The sequence below is a fragment of the Salmo trutta genome, chromosome 1, assembly GCF_901001165.1.
Source record: "Salmo trutta chromosome 1, fSalTru1.1, whole genome shotgun sequence".
Classification (NCBI taxonomy): Eukaryota; Metazoa; Chordata; class Actinopteri; order Salmoniformes; family Salmonidae; genus Salmo; species Salmo trutta.
In genome coordinates, this window is record NC_042957.1 from 19487585 (window position 1) to 19509570 (window position 21986).

At 44.5% G+C, this 21986-nt stretch overlaps 1 protein-coding gene across 1 annotated transcript in view; it reads left to right on the plus strand.

Moving 5' to 3' along the window:
- The window catches only part of LOC115177485 (pre-mRNA-processing factor 17), a 46893-nt gene that overhangs the window by 19610 nt on the left and 5297 nt on the right, over window positions 1–21986 (plus strand). Inside the window, exons 8-13 of the mRNA XM_029738337.1 lie at window positions 1427–1501; window positions 3623–3668; window positions 7523–7624; window positions 8579–8694; window positions 9261–9394; window positions 21554–21630. Coding sequence (XP_029594197.1) covers window positions 1427–1501; window positions 3623–3668; window positions 7523–7624; window positions 8579–8694; window positions 9261–9394; window positions 21554–21630 — 550 coding nt within the window. The remainder of the gene's footprint in view (window positions 1–1426; window positions 1502–3622; window positions 3669–7522; window positions 7625–8578; window positions 8695–9260; window positions 9395–21553; window positions 21631–21986) is intronic.

The following is a 21986-nucleotide window of genomic DNA, read 5'->3' on the forward strand; positions in this document are numbered from 1 at the left end:
TACTGACCTTAATTAGTCAATCAAGGTCAAGGAAGGCGTGAAAACCCTCAGCCACTCGGCACTCTGTGTAATGAGTTTGACACCTGTGCTGTTTAACGTGGTACTGACAGCGTTAACTACTTTGCAGATATGAAACAAACAGACAATCATAATATCAGCCAAAAATATCAAATTCCCAGTATATGCTACAAAACCAACTTTATAAGAGGTTTTAAAAATAGGTTCTATTTGACTCAACGTTCCATGACGTACACTAAGGCATTGTTGTCTGAATAGATGGATGCAGTTCAATGCATGATTCATATAATTCACCAATACATTTCTTTGGAGTCCAAAAACTATTCCTATCAGGTTGTAAACTACAGCTGGTCTGCTACATTGTTTGCTGCCGCCATTCAGGTTGCACTGTTCCAGTTTCAATTACTCAATATTCTGGACGAACGGACACTTTAGCCAGTTAGCTCGGGTGCGTGGTTGGGACAAGCATGCATTGGCAGGCAAGTTGCAGAAGGACGAATAGGCTACAACTCCCCATCGTTTATCAGTGCAATTGTGATGGCCAACTAGCTGAAAACTTTTGCTGGCTAGCATTAGTTGTTGTTCTTGTTGATGTGCATAACTGAGGTAGAGAGAGCCTACCTTACCATGGTTGTTTGATCAATAGGACTGTACACTTCCCAAATGTAAGAGGACTCCCGTGGTCTTCAGATATTTGCAGAAATCATTCAGGTGAATTTAGTGTCTTTTGGTGAATGGTTTCCAATGGTCTAAAGTCGTGCTGTTGCTACTGCCTGTAAACACACAGTAAGGTTCAAAGTGAATGATGGCAGGCCCGTGTGGCAAATGACTTGTTTGTATAAAGGCCTACTGTAGCTCTGATTTGCTATAGCGCACTGGTCGGTGTAGACTGGTACTGGACGAACAAGATGTTTTATTCACTGCCAAGTCTATTAATTGTCCAAATGCACCGCCACTTTCTATATTGCTATGAAATGTTCACAAATGCCTTAGTATACGTATTTCCCAAACATTCTAAGAATTTATGAAAAGGTGAAAATTACCATAACGAAGTGCTCGCTTGTCAGATTTTTTTCTAAAAAGGTGTCACATTCTTTCTGGGGGTGTATATGAATAGATTTATAAAGATTTCATGTTGCTAAAATGCTTTCAGTTCCACTTTAAGAGCTCTATAAGATGGTATAGGGTTATGTTACTATGGTATAATACTACTGCTGTGCTGAATGCTCCTTACCTTGCTCTCATCTCCTTATCTAATTCCTTGAGACAATTAGCCTTCTATATAAGAGGATTTATAGCAATACCATACACACCTGTGAGCTCATAGACAGATTATTCTATTATGTCCACTCATTAACCCTCCCCTCTCTCTCTCTCTCTCTCTCTCTCTCTCTCTCTCTCTCTGCAGGGGGTCAGTGCTATCCGTCTGTTTCCTGTGTCAGGTCACCTGCTGCTCTCCTGCTCTATGGACTGTAAGATCAAGGTAAGGAACACTCCTGCCACGCTGACACCAGACCTGCCAGCATGCACGCATTTTGCGTACCAACTACGCAATTCTCTGTCAATGTACGCAGGTACGAGATCCGAGTTAAAAGTACGCAGAAATGAATAGGGCCTGATTTTTTTTTTAAATAAAAAAAATTAAAAACTTTAGTAAACACATGGACAAATCTCTTTTTGTATGTTGTGGAAAGGTAAACACTAATTGTTTCAAGCTAACGTTAGCGAACATAAGATGGACATTCAGTGGGCTCTAAAGTGCCAGCAGTTCACTCACACAACCCCGGTTATTTAGCCTTCCCTGTAGCTCAGTTGGTAGAGCATGGTGTTTGCAACACCAGGGTTGTGATTTCGATTCCCACGGGGGGCCAGCACAGGAAAAAAATGTATGAAATGTATGCATTCACTACTGTAAGTCGCTCTGGATAAGAGCGTCTGCTAAATGACTAAAATGTAAAATGTATTTGCTAGTGAAAGAAATGAAACGCAAATACGAAAAATAACTGGTCGCATTTGTGCGAGTGTGATATACATTTAATTCTGCGTCCCATTAGTTGTATTTTCCACGTAACATTACGAGGATCACGCAACCTGATAGACTGTAACTGTAATTATGATCCACGTCACAAAAGTATTACAAAAGTATAATCACAAATAAATATAAACATCTTTGCATTAAATGTAGTGGGGAGTTTAGAAGACTGTGATGGAGAATGAATGAGTGTCTGGTATCAGCTATAGAGGCAATGCTTCTAACATGCCTTGGCACTAGATTTGAGATTTTATCAATTCTAAAATCTGAAATGATGTATGCTCTGCAAAGAAATCCAATAGGCACATTATGTAGGCTGAAACAGCGGACTCTTCTAATGAACAGTGGTCAGATTCCCTTTGCGGTAGACTACTGAACAGCGGTCAGATTCCCTTTGCGGTAGACTACTTACTGAACAGCGGTCAGATTCCCTTTGCGGTAGACTACTGAACAGCGGTCAGATTCCCTTTGCGGTAGACTACTGAACAGCGGTCAGATTCCCTTTGCGGTAGCCTCCTGAACAGCGGTCAGATTCCCTTTGCGGTAGACTACTTACTGAACAGCGGTCAGATTCCCTTTGCGGTAGACTACTGAACAGCGGTCAGATTCCCTTTGCGGTAGACTACTTACTGAACAGCGGTCAGATTCCCTTTGCGGTAGACTACTGAACAGCAGTCAGATTCCCTTTGCGGTAGCCTACTGAACAGCGGTCAGATTCCCTTTGCGGTAGACTACTGAACAGCGGTCAGATTCCCTTTGCGGTAGACTACTGAACAGAGGTCAGATTCCCTTTGCGGTAGACTACTGAACAGCGGTCAGATTCCCTTTGCGGTAGACTACTGAAGCTTTGTGTAACCAGTTTGCGGTATGCGTTGATAAGATCGTTTGTTTTGACGCACTCCTGCCACGCGCTCCTGCCACGCGCTCTTGACACGCTGCTGCCACGCGCTCTTGACACGCTGCTGCCACGCGCTCTTGACACGCTGCTGCCACGCGCTCTTGACACGCTGCTGCCACGCGCTCTTGACACGCTGCTGCCACGCGCTCTTGACACGCTCCTGCCACGCTGCCACGCGCTCCTGCCACGCGCTCCTGCCCCTGCAGGATTTAGTACTGGGTTATTTAGATCTTCTATAGCTCTTGTCATTTCCCCTTTCCTCAGCATGATATTTTTTTCATATTAAGTTAAACAATCTCTCTCTGCTCCATCCCTCTTTTCTCCCGCCTTGACTGAGACAAACTAACTTGTGTTTTGAAGAAGGAGCCTCTTCTCTTTCCCTCTGTTCCTTCTCTTTATCTTTCCATTTCTCTCTCCTTGGCTTAGCTGAGAGTGATTCTATCCTGTGGACTTCTCTTCCTCTCTGCGTGTTCCTGGTAGAACCAGGGGCCTACTGGTTTTTAATTAGGACTTAACTGTCTCAGATGAGCCCTGTGCTGGTTTCTGATGAGACCCTCACTGTTTACCAGTGGGACTGGTGCTTGAGACACTGACCCGTGCTGGTCAAAGCCAGTCAAAGGGTCAGTGTTTTTGGCAGAATCTGTTTTAATCTTCTCTCGTTCCTTTCTCCTTAGTTATGGGAGGTGTATAATGAGAGGAGGTGCGTACGGACGTTTATCGGTAAGTGGACTAAGTCTGTTTCCTGTTTCGCACTCTGTTTCTGTTATTCATGTGTTGTGCTACAAGGATTACAATGCCCATTGGATTAAGAGGATAAGACCTTAGCTGAAACCACTAACAAGTCTTAAGTGTTGTCATCTCTTAAGGGTATACAAAACCAATTGCGTTTCTTAATCAATCAAGCGCATGACTTCAATATTCAATCTATCCACCAGTACAGCTTAGATTCCAATCCATCATACTCCTTTCCCTTGGCAGATCTGATTACACTGTTTCTGCCTATAGCGGCATTCTCTAAATGAAGATTGAACACTAATTCAACGCTGAGTGAACGTGAGGCTGGACATTGTGAGGCAGGCTGGACATTGTGAGGCAGGCTGGACATTGTGAGGCAGGCTGGACATTGTGAGGCAGGCTGGACATTGTGAGGCAGGCAGGCTGGACATTGTGAGGCAGGCAGGCTGGACATTGTGAGGCAGGCAGGCTGGACATTGTGAGGCAGGCAGGCTGGACATTGTGAGGCAGGCAGGCTGGACATTGTGAGGCAGGCTGGCAGGCTGGACATTGTGAGGCAGGCTGGAAGGCTGGACATTGGGAGGCAGGCTGGACATTGGGAGGCAGGCTGGACATTGGGAGACAGGCTGGACATTGGGAGGCAGGCTGGACATTGGGAGGCAGGCTGGACATTGGGAGGCAGGCTGGACATTGGGAGGCAGGCTGGACATTGGGAGGCAGGCTGGACATTGGGAGGCAGGCTGGACATTGGGAGGCAGGCTGGACATTGGGAGGCAGGCTGGACATTGGGAGGCAGGCTGGACATTGGGAGGCAGGGCAGGCTGGACATTGGGAGGCAGGCTGGACATTGTGAGGCAGGCTGGAAGGCTGGACATTGGGAGGCAGGCTGGACATTGGGAGGCAGGCTGGACATTGGGAGGCAGGCTGGAAGGCTGGACATTGGGAGGCAGGCTGGAAGGCTGGACATTGGGAGGCAGGCTGGACATTGGGAGGCAGGCTGGACATTGGGAGGCAGGCTGGACATTGGGAGGCAGGCTGGACATTGGGAGGCAGGCTGGACATTGGGAGGCAGGCTGGACATTGGGAGGCAGGCTGGACATTGGGAGGCAGGCTGGACATTGGGAGGCAGGCTGGACATTGGGAGGCAGGCTGGACATTGGGAGGCAGGCTGGACATTGGGAGGCAGGGCAGGCTGGACATTGGGAGGCAGGCTGGACATTGGGAGGCAGGCTGGACATTGGGAGGCAGGGCAGGCTGGACATTGGGAGGCAGGCTGGACATTGGGAGGCAGGGCAGGCTGGACATTGGGAGGCAGGCTGGACATTGGGAGGCAGGCTGGACATTGGGAGGCAGGCTGGACATAGTGTAGCTGTAAGATGGTGTCAGAGCATGCGCTGGACATCCCATTACCCTGTTTCCAACTATTCCTCAACTCTTGATGTTGAGTCCGAACGTTAATTCAGCATTAATAGAACATTAATGGAACGTGAGCTGACATGTTTGGGGTGGAGGGGAGTTTAAGACATGGAGTAGATTTAAAATGGCATCAGACTTCTGGGGAAACGTTCTGGATGGAAATGGAACGTTAATGGGATACTTCAGGATTTTGGCAATGAAGCCCTTTATCTACTTCCCCAGAGCCAGATTAACTCGTAGATACCATTTGTATGTCTCTGTGTCCAGTGTGAAGGAAGTTGGAGGTAGTTTCGGGAGCCAATGCTAACTAGCATTAGTGCAATGACTGTAAGTCTATGGGTATCTTATAGCATGTAGATAAAGGGCCTCAAAATCCTGAAGTATCCCTTTTAATTTACTGCTATGTTAATGGAATCTGAAGGTTCCGCTGAGTGTTGAGAATAGGATTACACTAGACAGTGGCATCCCTCCCTCCCTCCAGGCTGGGTGTTGGGAGCCTCCCTCCCTCCCTCTCTCCCTCCAGGCTGGGAGTTGGGAGCCTCCCTCCCTCCCTCTCTCCCTCCAGGCTGGGTGTTGGGAGCCCTCCCTCCCTCCAGGCTGGGTGTTGGGAGCCTCCCTCCCTCCAGGCTGGGTATTGGGAACCCTCCCTCCAGGCTGGGTGTTGGGAGCCTCCCTCCCTCCCTTCAGGCTGGGTATTGGGAACCCTCCCTCCCTCCAGGCTGGGTGTTGGGAACCCTCCCTCCCTCCAGGCTGGGTATTGGGAACCCTCCCTCCCTCCAGGCTGGGTATTGGGAACCCTCCCTCCCTCCAGGCTGGGTGTTGGGAACCCTCCCTCCCTCCAGGCTGGGTGTTGGGAACCCTCCCTCCCTCCCTCCAGGCTGGGTATTGGGAACCCTCCCTCCAGGCTGGGTATTGGGAACCCTCCCTCCAGGCTGGGTATTGGGAACCCTCCCTCCAGGCTGGGTATTGGGAACCCTCCCTCCAGGCTGGGTATTGGGAACCCTCCCTCCAGGCTGGGTATTGGGAACCCTCCCTCCAGGCTGGGTATTGGGAACCCTCCCTCCAGGCTGGGTATTGGGAACCCTCCCTCCAGGCTGGGTATTGGGAACCCTCCCTCCAGGCTGGGTATTGGGAACCCTCCCTCCCTCCAGGCTGGGTATTGGGAACCCTCCCTCCCTCCAGGCTGGGTATTGGGAACCCTCCCTCCCTCCAGGCTGGGTATTGGGGAGCCTCCCTCCCTCCCTCCAGGCTGGGTGTTGGGAGCCTCCCTCCCTCCCTCCAGGCTGGGTGTTGGGAGCCTCCCTCCCTCCAGGCTGGGTGTTGGGAGCCTCCCTCCCTCCCTCCAGGCTGGGTGTTGGGAGCCTCCCTCCCTCCCTCCAGGCTGGGTGTTGGGAGCCTCCCTCCCTCCAGGATGAGCTGTCAGAGGAGATTGTTTTCCCTCAGTCGGGGTTCTGCCTGTCAGTTCCCTCAAACCCCATGTATAATTCAACAGCCTTGGGATGTAGAGGGAGGGAATAGAGGGTGAGAAAGAGTTGAAATAGAGGTATGGAGAGTGCGTGTGTTTTAGGAATGGAGCCTGTGTGAGTGCCAGGTCTGTACAGTGCCTGTGGGGTTTAGACTAGGAGTCTGCTGTCACAATACTGAATCAGGCCCATTATCAACATGCTGCCCAATATACTCTTTACTTATTTAATACATCAACAAGGGACTACGCTCTTTCTCTCTCTCTTTCAGTCCATCACTTCTCTCTCTTTCCCTCTTTTTTTCTCTCATTGATTTCAAGGGGGGACATTTTTAATGTTGCCCTTTATTGCAAAATCGAAACCCAATTCACTGTGCCTGCCCTTGTCTAATCTTACTCACTGTCATCTCAATAAAGCAGCATAATGAAAAACACAGCCTTTTAACATCGTTGGGATTTGTGCCACAGTCACTAAAACTCTTGAGAGCGGGATAGGAGGGAGGTGTGTGTGCTCGAGCCAGGCAGCTCGAGCCATGGAAAGGCCTGGGTAGAGCTGGTTAGCCTCGACAGACCATGTTATCGCCACGGTAACAGTGTAGCGCTGATAAAAGGCGGTCTTAAAGGGTCACCTCGAACACATGAAGGGGAGGGAATGAGAGAGAGGGATAGAGGTAGGAATAGGTGGAGACCACGGGGAAGAGAGGAGTTGTAGAGAGAGGGATGGAGAGGATAGAGGGGCCTGTATCATCATCTTCCTTGATCCTCCCTCTCTTCCCCTCTTCGCCACCTTGGCTTGCTCTCTTTCTTCCCCTTTATTTTTTCCATCTGTGATTTTAATATTCCAACAATGAATGTGATATGACGGGCAGTGGGATCAGGGGGCTATGACAGAATAACAGAACAGGAAGAATATGTGCATATGTAATGTGTAAGTGTTTCTCTCTTGTCTCTCTCCCTTCAGGCCACAGTAAAGCAGTGCGGGATATCTGCTTCAACAACACTGGGACTCAGTACATGAGTGCAGCCTACGACCGCTACCTCAAACTCTGGGACACAGAGACAGGTCGGTCCAGCCGCGATTGTGGTGACAAGGATAGAAATGCCACGAACGTTCCACAACGTTGCCCCCTTCTGAACGCAGCCCAGGCCTGGGGACTGTCACTGAACAACACAGTCGTGGCCATGATAGAAATGCCAGAAATAGAGCCGTCACAATTACTTGCTCAGAGAAGCATGCCAGCTGTTGTGCCTTACTGAAGGTGGCCAGCATTGTTGTGTAGATGTTGGTTCTACCATAAGGACCATGGAGGGTCTCTGCTCCCCCAGGAGATAGAAATGTGTTGTGTAGATGTTGGTTCTACCATAAGGACCATGGAGGGTCTCTTCTCCCCCAGGAGATAGAAATGTGTTGTGTAGATGTTGGTTCTACCATAAGGACCATGGAGGGTCTCTGCTCCCCCAGGAGATAGAAATGTGTTGCGGATGTCAGTGGAGGCTGCTAAGGGGAGGATGGCTCATACAAATATCTGGAATGGAGTCAGTGAACAGCACATATGTGATGTGTTTGATACCATTTCATTGACTCCATTCCAGACATTATTATGAGCCGTCCTCCCCTCAGCAGCCTCCACTGTTGTAGAACCAACATATACAAGGAGCAGGGAGGGTCTCTTCCCCCCCCAGCAGAGGGCAGTACAGAAACTAAACCTCTACTTGTTGTCATAGCACCTTGTTTACTAGTCACTGAGCTGTAGGGTTAGGGCCCATTCCATTTACATGTAGTCAACTTGTATTGACCTATTGTAATGAGGATTCTTGATATCGTCAATTGCATTGACAGAGTTGGATTCGACAAATCTGATTGGATTGACAGAATGGCACACCAGCAAGTTATGGCTGGCTGCTGGTGGTTGTCCTGCCATAGAGATTCTATTCATGAATATGTCATTCTATGGTTTCTGTACTATAATGAAAACAGTGTGGGTTGTTCTGAAACGTGGAAAGTCTCCCTCCACAGGCCAGTGCATCTCCCGCTTCACCAACCGGAAGGTGCCGTACTGCGTCAAGTTCAACCCAGATGAGGACAAGCAGAACCTTTTCGTGGCCGGCATGTCTGATAAGAAGATCGTTCAGGTACTGTCATTACACACACACACACACACACACACACTACCTAGAGGCTGATCAATATGAGACAGGAGTGTATTTCATGCTCCGTGGGCTCCAGTGTAGCGAGTGTGAGACCGGAGCAGCAGGCAACAGGACTAGAGCAACTTATTGATCTTGGGAAATGTAGAGAGCGAGGACAGGGCAGAGAAAGACAGAGAGATCTGTGAAAGACAACCCACTGAGACCAGTCCCTTCGCTGGAAAAGCAATTAAAAACTGCTCCTGGAATAAATGAATGGGTCTGTAAACGGGCAGTCATCTGCCCCCTAATTACATTATATACATTACACTGTACATTTGTTGTGTGTGTTCTAGTGTTTGTCTGTGACAGGAGTGTGTGTTGTGTAATTATTATTCCCATAGCTAATCTACCTGTGTGTGTGTGTGTGTGTGTGTGTGTGTGTGTGTGTGTGTGTGTGTGTGTGTGTGTGTGTGTGTGTGTGTGTGTGTGTGTGTGTGTGTGTGTGTAACCTGATTCAATTTGTATTCATTTACTTATTTACTCTTTCTTTCTCACCCCCCCTCTCTCAGTGGGACGCAAGGACCGGGGAGGTTGTTCAGGAGTATGACCGTCACCTGGGCGCAGTCAACACCATCACGTTCGTGGATGAGAACCGCCGTTTTGTCAGCACGTCAGACGACAAGTCCCTCCGCGTGTGGGAGTGGTGAGTGACAGAGACTGCTGAGCTTTTTACCTGCACCCTACCACTGTGTTGGCCTGAATCAGCACAGTTATGAAATGAGGATTATTCAACAGCGTTGTTGGTGAGTTGCATCAAGCATCACTCCTGGTATTATGCTTCATTTCCATAATATACTGTATCTCTGGCTTGTACATTACAGCCAACAGCTTGTCCTGACAGTCTTCTAGATACCTCTGCAAACTGAACTCATTGCCAAAGAGTGTTTAACAAGTGATGAAGTGCAAATGAGAGTGGTGGAGGAATGTGTTTGGTGACTGGGTTGGGGTGCTCTGGGTGGGCAGGTCATGGGAAGTTTAAGTACCGTTGATTTCGATGAAAAGTCCTCGTCTTCTAGCTTGTCATTTCAGGGACTTACCTAGCAGCTCTTATTCCTCTGTCATATTTATTTATTCGCTTATGGCTTGTTTAGCTAGATTATTTTGTCAGGAAAAATAAGTATTTTCAATCCCCAAGCCCGGCGAGAATGACTTGCAAATTAGCTTGGTTCCCATGGCGATTAACAAATACTGTTGTTTTCCTCGCTAACTCGATACATATTTAAGACCCGGTGACTAAGGACAGAAGTTTCACAGGGATTCTTAGAGGGACTGTTTTATTAGAAGAGCACAAATTAAATGAAATGCCCTCCTTTTCCCATCATTTGTGTTCCTTTCAGTAATATCCGGTTGGTGTGTGTTTAAGCAGTAGGATTGACTGGTAAGGAGTGGGTGCCAGGGATACCAGCTGTGGCTTTAGTAGTGTAGTCTGGAGAGGGCCTGGTCGGTGAGAAGGGAGCGTTGTGCATTCTTGCTAGTCTGCCTAATATGGCTATATGTGAGTGAAGGGGTTGAATGCACCGCCATCTGTTACATCTCTGTTGCAGTTTTTACAGTTTATTTAGAGACACTGTACTTGTTAGTGTTGTCACAATACCAGAATTTTTACTTCCATGCCAGGTTTAGTATCACGAGACTCAATACCAAAACGATACCACATCAAAAACAAAGAAGGCCTATTAGCCAAAGTCCCAGAATGGCACTGGGTCCAGACATATAAACTCAGCTACTGCTGTGTTCACTGGATCCAGACATATAAACTCAGCTACTGCTGTGTTCACTGGGTCCAGACATATAAACTCAGCTACTGCTGTGTTCACTGGGTCCAGACATATAAACTCAGCTACTGCTGTGTTCACTGGATCCAGACATATAAACTCAGCTACTGCTGTGTTCACTGGGTCCAGACATATAAACTCAGCTACTGCTGTGTTCACTGGGTCCAGACATATAAACTCAGCTACTGCTGTGTTCACGGTCCAGACATATAAACTCAGCTACTGCTGTGTTCACGGTCCAGACATATAAACTCAGCTACTGCTGTGTTCACTGGATCCAGACATATAAACTCAGCTACTGCTGTGTTCACGGTCCAGACATATAAACTCAGCTACTGCTGTGTTCACTGGGTCCAGACATATAAACTCAGCTACTGCTGTGTTCACTGGGTCCAGACATATAAACTCAGCTACTGCTGTGTTCACTGGATCCAGACATATAAACTCAGCTACTGCTGTGTTCACTGGATCCAGACATATAAACTCAGCTACTGCTGTGTTCACTGGATCCAGACATATAAACTCAGCTACTGCTGTGTTCACTGGATCCAGACATATAAACTCAGCTACTGCTGTGTTCACTGGATCCAGACATATAAACTCAGCTACTGCTGTGTTCACTGGGTCCAGACATATAAACTCAGCTACTGCTGTGTTCACTGGGTCCAGACATATAAACTCAGCTACTGCTGTGTTCAATCGTTGGCCATCTTTTGAGTTCAATGTCATTATTACATTTGAGAATGTGTTTACATTTTTTTTTGAGACCACCGTGTATGCAATAATAAATCAATTATACCATCATACAAGCAAGTTGACTTTGGTAAAAGCAATCTAACTACAAAACAACAATGGTAATCATTTATCTGAATGGTGAATCTTTATGATTAACAAGATGTAGGTCTATTCACAATACAGGTGAATGCATATTATTCAATAGGAGTGTCTGCATGCATTGAGTTATTGAGCTTGTTTTAGTTGGTTTCTTGGGGCTACAGATGACAAACAATCCCTCTCATTTTGGACTTATTTTGCTGGCAACTGCTGGGATTCTTTTATTGTACTGATTAACAACATTTGCATAGAAGAAGCAATCTCTTTTCTAAAAGTGTGTGCTGTCTCTAAGAAAGTAATGACGTCATTCACTGAGGCAGAACATGGCGGTGTAATCTGACTTTGGCTATGGAATCTAGTGGAAACCAGACTGGAGGCGAGGGAGACGAATAAGTGAATTTGTTTTTGGTGGCGAGGGAGACTAAGTGAATTAATACATTTTGGGTGACAATCAGCTTTGAAATCTGCATTTTTTGCGTGATAGTTAGCATAAACAGTTTCAATATTTCTACATGCCATGTTGCATTATTCAAGTGTGTTAACCCTGTCAGTCCCAAGCCCTCAGCAAAAATCGGCTTTTCATTTATCTGACTATAATTTATCTGCTTTTCCAGCCCTTATATTTAGCCTCACAATGAAGTAGTTTACCGTGTTCTTTTCAGGACAACCAGGGCTACAAGTAGAACACAACACTATTTGACATAAACAGTTTTATTGATAAATGTCAATAATAAAAAGAACCCCTTCTAACGATTCTTGTGTAGCTTGTGAGGGTCATAGAGCAAAACATGTTACCTGTGCGTGTTTGTGAGAGTCTCAGCTTTTCATAGATGGCTTTTAATCATTTGTAGCTCTACAGATGTTTATGTAAAAATAAAAGACCCGGCCCCGGGCCCCTTCTGAATCCATCTCACAAACACCTCTTTAGCTCAGCCTCCGTTAATCACACAGACTAGAGGATGCAGAAGAAATAGATTCATCCAATGGTACAACCCAGAAGTCTGTAGCTCAAACACACAATGTTTAAAATGCGGCAGGTTGCCAAGCGTTTGGGCCAGTAACCGAAAGGTCGCTGGTTCGAATCTCTGAGCCGACTAGGTAAAAGATCTGTCAATGTGCCCTTGAGCAAAGCACTTAACCCCAATTGCGTCTGCTAAATGACTAAAATGTAAAATGGGTTAGTCTTAAATCACGCTGTTGCAATGTGGCAAAGAAAATATATTTTTGTCCTGAAAATAAAGCATTATGTTTGGTGCAAATCCAGCACAACACATCATTGAGTACCACTCTTCATATTTTCAAGCATGGTGGTGCTGCATCATGTTATGGGTATGCTTGTCATCGGCTAGGGAGTTTTTGGGGGATTTACATTTTACACTGTAGTCATTTAGCAGTCGCTCTTATCCAGAGTGACTTACAGTAGTGAGTGCATACATTTTCATACTGGTCCCCTGTGGGAATCGAACCCACAACCCTGGCGTTGCAAGTGCCATGCACTACCAAGTGAGCTACCCGAGACTAGGATAAAAAGAAAAATGTATAATGTATAAAATAAATACATAATAGAGCTAAGCTCAGGCAAAATCCTAAGGAAAACTTGGTTGTCTGCTGTCCAACACCTTTCAGCAGGACAATCACCTAAAAAGCAAGGCTAAATATACATGTTCCTGAGTTGCCTAGTTACAGTTTTGACTTAAATCGTCTTGAAAATATATGGCTGACTTAATTCGGCTTGAAAATATATGGCAAGACTTAGAAATGGCTGTCTAGCAATGATCAACAATCAACTTGACAGACTTGAATCATTTTAAATAGAATAATGGGCAAATATTGTACTATCCAAATGTGCAAAGCTCTTAGACTTACCCTGAAAGACGCACAGCTGTAATTGCTGCCAAAAGTTGGGGGTTGAATACTTATCTAATCAAGATATATTAGTGTTTTATTTTCAATTTGAAGAAAAGTTTTAATTTTTCCTCCACTTTGACGTTAGAGTATTTTGTTGATTTTTGACAAAAAAATTACAATTAGCTACATTTTAATCCCACTTTGTAACGCAACAAAATGTAGAAAAAGTAAAGGGGTGTGAATACTTTCTGAAGGCACTGCATCTGATGTTCGAGAAGCTTCCGTTGAAGAACACTGGGTTTTATTGGATAAATCCCACCATGTGATAGCAGGTGATGTCATAGCAAGTGAGTTTCTTCAATACAATTTATGATCAATGACATCAAAGGCTGCACTGAAATCTAACAATACAGCTCCAACTATCATCTTATCCATTTCATTTAACCAATAATTTGTCATCGAAGTCGGTGCTGAGTGCCCTTCTCTATGTGCATGGTGAACGTCAGTAGTTAACTTGTTCTCTGAACAATAGCATTATATTTGGTCAAATTCAATTCTCTCCATCGTTTTGACTAAGAACAGGCAGCGAACTGATTGGGCGGCTCATAGAGCCAGCAGAGAGGGCTTTACTATTTTTAGGCAGAGGAATTACTTGAGCTTCCTTCCATGCCTGTGGACACACTCCTTTAGGCTTTGGTTAAATATATAGCAAATAGGGGTGGCAATACAGTCTGCTACCATTCTCAATAGTTTCCTATAAAGGGTGTCTATATCTGGTGGGTTATCAATATTGAAGGATAACAATAGTTTCCTATAAAGGGTGTCTATATCTGGCAGGTTATCAATATTGATGGATAACAATAGTTTCCTATAAAGGTTGTATATGTGGTGGGTTATCAATATTGATGGATAACAATAGTTTCCTATAAAGGGTGTATATGTGGTGGGTTATCAGTATTGATGGATAACAATAGTTTCCTATAAAGGGTGTCTATATCTGGCAGGTTATCAATATTGATGGATAACAATAGTTTCCTATAAAGGTTGTATATGTGGTGGGTTATCAATATTGATTGATAACAATAGTTTCCTATAAAGGTTGTATATGTGGTGGGTTATCAGTATTGATGGATAACAATAGTTTCCTATAAAGGGTGTCTATCTGGTGGGTTATCAATATTGAAGGATAACAATAGTTTCCTATAAAGGTTGTATATGTGGTGGGTTATCATTATTGATGGATAACAATAGTTCCTTTATAAAGGTTGTATATGTGGTGGGTTATCAGTATTGATGGATAACAATAGTTTCCTATAAAGGGTGTCTATATCTGGCAGGTTATCAATATTGATGGATAACAATAGTTTCCTATAAAGGTTGTATATGTGGTGGGTTATCAATATTGATGGATAACAATAGTTTCCTATAAAGGGTGTATATGTGGTGGGTTATCAGTATTGATGGATAACAATAGTTTCCTATAAAGGTTGTATATGTGGTGGGTTATCAGTATTGATGGATAACAATAGTTTCCTATAAAGGGTGTCTATCTGGTGGGTTATCAATATTGAAGGATAACAATAGTTTCCTATAAAGGTTGTATATGTGGTGGGTTATCATTATTGATGGATAACAATAGTTCCTTTATAAAGGTTGTATATGTGGTGGGTTATCAGTATTGATGGATAACAATAGTTTCCTATAAAGGTTGTATATGTGGTGGGTTATCAGTATTGATGGATAACAATAGTTTCCTATAAAGGGTGTATATGTGGTGGGTTATCAGTATTGATGGATAACAATAGTTTCCTATAAAGGGTGTCTATGTGGTGGGTTATCAGTATTGATGGATAACAATAGTTTCCTATAAAGGGTGTATATGTGGTGGGTTATCAGTATTGATGGATAACAATAGTTTCCTATAAAGGGTGTATATGTGGTGGGTTATCAGTATTGATGGATAACAATAGTTTCCTATAAAGGGTGTATATGTGGTGGGTTATCAGTATTGATGGATAACAATAGTTTCCTATAAAGGGTGTATATGTGGTGGGTTATCAGTATTGATGGATAACAATAGTTTCCTATAAAGGGTGTATATGTGGTGGGTTATCAGTATTGATGGATAACAATAGTTTCCTATAAAGGGTGTATATGTGGTGGGTTATCAGTATTGATGGATAACAATAGTTTCCTATAAAGGGTGTATATGTGGTGGGTTATCAGTATTGATGGATAACAATAGTTTCCTATAAAGGGTGTCTATATCTGGTGGGTTATCAGTATTGATGGATAACAATAGTTTTTCCATCTCTCCCACACTAATGACTAAATTCAAAACTGATCTCTTTTTTTCTCTCTTTTATACAGAAATATATGTTCCCTGTTCAATGTTGTCATTTTACTGATCTCTCAGATATAGGACAGACACTTCAGAACAAACTTCCTTTAGATTTTTTGGGGGGGGTTTATGTAGTGAATCTGTTATGCAATGTGTTTGTATGGGCTAATAGCAGTAAAGGCCATTTTTTTCCTCAACATTATTTGTATATTTTTTGATATGCCAATGCTCTGCAATGCTCTGCAGCATTGGTGAAGATATGATCAATACAAGTGGATGTCACAGACATGATATAAATAATGACTGTTAGCACTTGGTGGCCTATAGCAGCACCCCAATAGAAGAGGCTTTAGATGAGGCAGGTGAACTTGCAACCACAACACTTCAACAACATTTAACATGAGATCCTCTAAGCTTTACAAGAATATGGCTCTGAACATATACAGTAACACCTCCCCCATAGGCATTCCTGTCTTTTCTGTAGATGTTATATCCTTGTATTGCTACTGCTGAATCATTTTTATTGCTACTGCTGAATTATCGAAGTGAGTTTCAGAGATGACCTATATATGAATGTTATCTGATGTTAGCAAGTTATTGATTTCATGAACCATATTTCTAAGGCTACATACACTAGGTGTACAAAACATTAAGGACACATGCTCTTTCCATGAGCCTGACCAGGTGAAAAGCTATAATCCCTTATTGATGTCACTTGTTAAATCCACGTAGATGAAGGGGAGGAGACGGGTTAAAGAAAGATTTTTAAGTCTTGAGACATGGATTGTGTATGTTTGCTATTCAGTGGGTGAATGGCAAAGGCAAACGATATAAGTGCCTTTTGAAGGGGTATGGTAGTAGGTGGCAGGCGCACCGGTTTGTGTCAAGAACTGCAACACTGTTGGGTCTTTCATGCTTAACAGTTTCCCGTGTGTATCAAGAATGGTCCACCACCCAAAGGACATCCAGCCAACTTGACACAACTGTGGGAATCATTGGCGTCAACATGGGCTATCCTTGTAGAGTCATGCCCTGATGAATTGAGGCTGTTCTGAGTGCAAGGGGAGGGGGGTGCAACTCAATATAAGGAAGGTGTTCATAATGTTCGGTATACTCAGTGTATATTAATATGGGCTATTCTTAGCCCTTTCCTGGGTAGCTTATCAAAGATAGACATACTATGTAGGAAACAATAAGTCATGTTATTCCTCCTGGATTATTCCTCTAGATCAGGGATCATCGACTAGATTCATCCGGTGGGATGATTTTTCTTTCTTGATGGAATGACCAGGGGGTCAGAAAATAATTACAAATCATTTGTAGACTGCACAGGAGGTTGGTGTCACCATTGGGGAGAACAGGCAGGCTCGTGGTAATGGCTGGAGCGGAACCGGTGGAATAGTATCAAATACATCAAACACATGGAAGCCATGTGTTTGATGCCTTTTCATTCGCTCTGTTCCAGCCATTATTGTGAGCCTTCCTCTCCTGAGCAGCCTCCACTGGTAGATTCCAAATTGATCACAAGAAGCCCAAACAGATATAACGTTTGACTAAAACATAATAATTTCAAACCTTGCTTACATTTGTATATGATCACATATATCTCTCCTTTATAAGCGGGAATACTTTGGAACAGATTTCCAAAATTAAAATCATTTGGAGCTGATTTGCTGGTGTTTTTACAGTCTTATAGCCAACTATAAAAAAATATAATAATTGTTTTTTGCTCAGAGAACTTTGGGGACCAAATAAAATCATCCGTGGGCTGAATGGCCGCCAGTTAGGGAACCTTACACTAGTCAGTTTTCCCAGTCATCTGTAATAATGATTCACAGACAGTGCTGATGTCATCTTCCGTGGACTTAGTTTGTTGTCATCTTGCTGCAAGTCTCTTTCAGGACATCCACCTCTCCCTGGGAGAACTGCAAACTGTTCTTTATGTCTTGGACCTCTGATCAGATCGTCCATTCTTTTGTTAGTTGAGTCCACCAGTATTTTGACAAAGCTCTTTAAGCCATTTTCCTGTTGCTGTAACAATAGCTTGTAGACATCTTTTTGTTGATTCCAGCCAGCACAGCTCATAGGACCAATGAAAACAGCAACCTACAGCAGGGATTTAAACAGCCATAAGCCAGGGGCTATCTGCAGTCCCAGCCACAAGGGCTAAACGCGTCGTGGGCTGTGTTCAAACTGTCAAGGGAATCTGGCTATTAGGCAGGTTGCTTCGCCAAGCAGCAGCTCTTCAGACTTTAAGGGTTTGGCAGTGTCCCAGCAACTTAGGCTAACCATGTTGCGGGACCCAAAAGAAACGAGTAAACTAGTAAATACTTTTTTTCAAGAAACTTTAAAAAACAACCGACCGAGCTCTCCCTCGTTCCGCATTCAACATACGTCGCGCTATGAAGCATGATTGTTCACGTGAGTGGAGAGCTAACAATGCTGCCCAGACAGTTCTAGCAATGAATTGATGGCCGAGATCCTTTTAACGCGTACATGTTCATATCCGCACTTGCTTCGCCCTTATGTTGGTGTTAGCAAGCAGTCTATATAGTGCTAGGTATCAATAGCCAATCCAGTTGGGGCTGGAAACTATAGTGAGCTTCGATTGGTCAATAGCAACTCGATGCCACGGTGTACACGACAAAAGTTCAGCTTTCCCAAACCTTTGTCCCGCCCTGTTCACGCTCCCTCGCCCATACTCACATTGAAAATGAATGGGGCTCCGTTGTTTAATCTTCCCAACGTGCTCAATGGATTTCCAGTGTAAGGGACACAGGGAAGACATTTTGCGCTTAGGGCTATGAAGTGACTGCGCTGATAGACGGAGTTGATCCTCTCTCTCATGTGAGACACTTTTGACAGAACTATCGAACATGACACAAGTTCTGGTACCAAACTGTTTTTTGGGGGGTATAAAAAAAGTACAAAAGTTTCAGTATACTGTACAACACTAGTTAGGGTAGAGGAGAACTAGGACACTCTTGGCGTTGAGTATTTGAGTGGATTGCACACTCATTAGGAGTTTGTTATGGTGGAGAGAAGACGCTGGGCCAACGAGAGGCTTTACTGCCCCCCCCCCCTGTGACAGCTCAGATGGTAGGATTAGGGAGAGCTCAACCACCAATCTCAGCTGAATTAGGCAGAAATAAACATGGAGTCACATCACTGACACAGAGATGGAGAGGGAGGGTAAGCGGAGGGATTTGGAACTACAGACGGACTCCTTGTTAGTGACACACAAACACAGCACAAACACTCCTTTGTGGCCCTTTTGTGCGCACACACGTTTACCCAGATTGAAGAGCTCTCTAGGTGGCTGGCTGTCAGTAGCTGAGGTATATTAGTTGCGGATGTAGAGACTGAGTGTATGGGCTGTGCTGGGCACGGTTTAGAATCAATACAGTGTACCTCACTGTGCCAGCAAACGCACGCACACACACACACACAGAGCCAGACAGACAGACGAGAGAGAGTTAGTGCTAACCTTCCCCTGGTGGCTACAGGCTCTGCACCCCCTTATGGATCCGTTAGACAAGACACTGGTGAGGGTAAGATAAAAACCAGGCACAATTTCATTAGTGTACACTGTAGCAAAACATTTTGCAATGGCAAATGAGCAGTTCTCATTGGACAAATCCACATAGTCCCTTCCTGTTTCAACCCGTTTTCTTACGTTTGATGCGTAAATGAATACGACCCAGGCCTGGTGAATCAGGACTGACTGGGACAGGTAAAGGTATTCAGAAACAACTGCAGCTTCATTATGGGCTTCATTAACATACTGGGAGGAAAGAACAGAAGTCCACTCCAAACTATCTGCTTTGTTCTCTCTTTCCCAGCCACGTACACACATTGAGTTATTTTTAGAGTTATGAGAGGAGATTTGATGCATTTTGTTTGTGTTTAGAGAGTTAGTTTGGCCTGACTGCTCTGCTGTGGACGTCAGGCAGGGCTTGCTCAGGGGCCCTTTTGGTGTGTGTGTTTGTGTGTTTAATCCTACGACTGTTGGATTAGTTGTTTCCTGTAATTCACTCTGGTTTAGGGATGGAGGGTGTCCTTTTCCTTCTGGCCCTGGTTAGGTATGTCTAGCTGGTGTTTATGGGATAGAGCTGTGTAGCGTGGCTCTAAACAAGTCCAGCTGTGTGCTATCTGAGAAAGGAAGAGTGGAGGGAGAGATGGCCTCAGTCCAGATAGCCTCCCACTGAGAGCGACAACAACGTTATTCACAGTCATACACAATCTTCAGCCTGTCGCTGATGTCTCTGTCACGAACACTCATCCTGTTAGATCTGCCAGCTGCTCTGTTCACGACCGTGTGTGAGAAGACCATAGAGTTGGATGATGCCATGAAGACCCTACAACAAAATGCATGATTGACCTCCATTTCACTCTCAAACTCAGAGAGGGCAGGGTTGAGAAAGTAGGGAGAGGGGAAAAAGAGAATGCAGAAAGGGAGAGAGTGGATTTAATTGGATGCTCTTGGCACAGTGTTTAAGCGAACATGGTATTTACATATACTGTGCCTTCAGAAAGTATTCAGACCCCTTGACTTTGACTTTAAAATCTAGTCCACTGTAACTAGGCCACTCAGGAACATGCAACGTCGTCTTTTTAAGCAACTCCAGTATATGTTTGGCGTTTTAGGTTGTTGTCCTGCTGAAAGGTGAATTCATCTTCCAGTGTCTGGTGAAAGTAAGCTGAACCAGGTTTACCTCTAGGTTTTGTTCTGTTTCTTACTTTAGTGCCTTATTGCAAACTAAAATATTCCATGTTTTGGAATATTTTTATTCTGTACAGGCTTGCTTTTCACATTTGTCAATTAGGTTAGTATTGTGGAGTAACTACAATGATGATCCATCCTCAGTTTTCTCCTATCACAGCCATTACTGGGTGTATTGATTCACCATCCTCAGTTTTCTCCTATCACAGCCATTACTGGGTGTATTGATACACCATCCTCAGTTTTCTCCTATCACAGCCATTACTGGGTGTATTGATACACCATCCTCAGTTTTCTCCTATCACAGCCATTACTGGGTGTATTGATATACCATCCTCAGTTTTCTCCTATCACAGCCATTACTGGGTGTATTGATACACCATCCTCAGTTTTCTCCTATCACAGCCATTACTGGGTGTATTGATACACCATCCTCAGTTTTCTCCTATCACAGCCATTACTGGGTGTATTGATACACCATCCAAAGTGTAATTCATAAATTCACCAGGCTCAAAGGAATATTCAGTGTCTACTTTTGTTTTAACCCTCTACCAGTAGGTGCCTTTCTTTGCGAGGCATTGGATAACCTTCCTGGTCTTTGTGGTTGAATCTGTGTTTGAAATTCAGTGTTTGCCTGTGGGATCTTACAGACAATTGTATGTGTGGAGTACAGAGATGAGGTAGTCATTCAAAAATCATGTTTAACACTATTATTGCACACAGTGTGAGTCCATGCAAATTATTTATGTGATGTGTTAAGCACATTTTTACTCCTGAACTTATTTAGAAAATGGCTGCCTAACAAAGGGCTTGCATACTTACTGACTCAAGACATTTCAGCGTTTCATTTGTAATTAATTTGTAAACATTATTCCACTTTGACATTATGGGGTATTGTGTGTAGATCAGTGACAAAAATGTCTACATTTCACCCATTTGAAATTCAGACTGTAACACAATGTGGAATAAGTCTTGGGGTGTGAATACTTTCTGAAGGCACTGTATCTGTAATGACAAGAGTGTCTGGATCTTAACTGTTTGGTCAACAGTATAGCTTTGATCCTCAGCTAGAATCACATCCTTCCAAGGCACAAGCGCCAGCTGCACTGCATGACTTTCAATGTTTCCAATGTGAGAGCATTAATGCTAGTAGTCAATACTGATAGCAGTAGTGTCATGGCTGACCTGTGGACTATTCCCGACCGCACTCTGACCGCACTCTGACCGCACTCTGACCGCACTCTGACCGCTTTGTGACCGTGCTGCGTTTGTGTTTTACAGGGACATTCCCGTGGACTTCAAATACATCGCAGAGCCCAGTATGCACTCTATGCCTGCTGTAACGCTTTCACCCAATGGTGAGTGGACACACACACACACACACACACACACACACACACACACACACACACGTGGACACACACACACAGATTTTTAATTGACCCATTCCCCTCCTTCATACCCTTCCCCTCCATCCCTCTCCCCCATTCTCTCTTCCCCATATTTCCCTCTGAGCTGTGTTCATATATTTGTCCTGACATGGATTGTTTGTCATTAGTCTAAATAACAGATGAACTCTCACTGGGAGAGCAGCCCACTCCACTCTGTCCCCCACAGCTCCACTCCTAAAGGGTAGCCACGCAGCAGCTCTAGCTGGGACTGCTGCGTATGGAGCCTTTCTTCCACTCGCCTCCTTATTTTCGCTCCAGTTTAA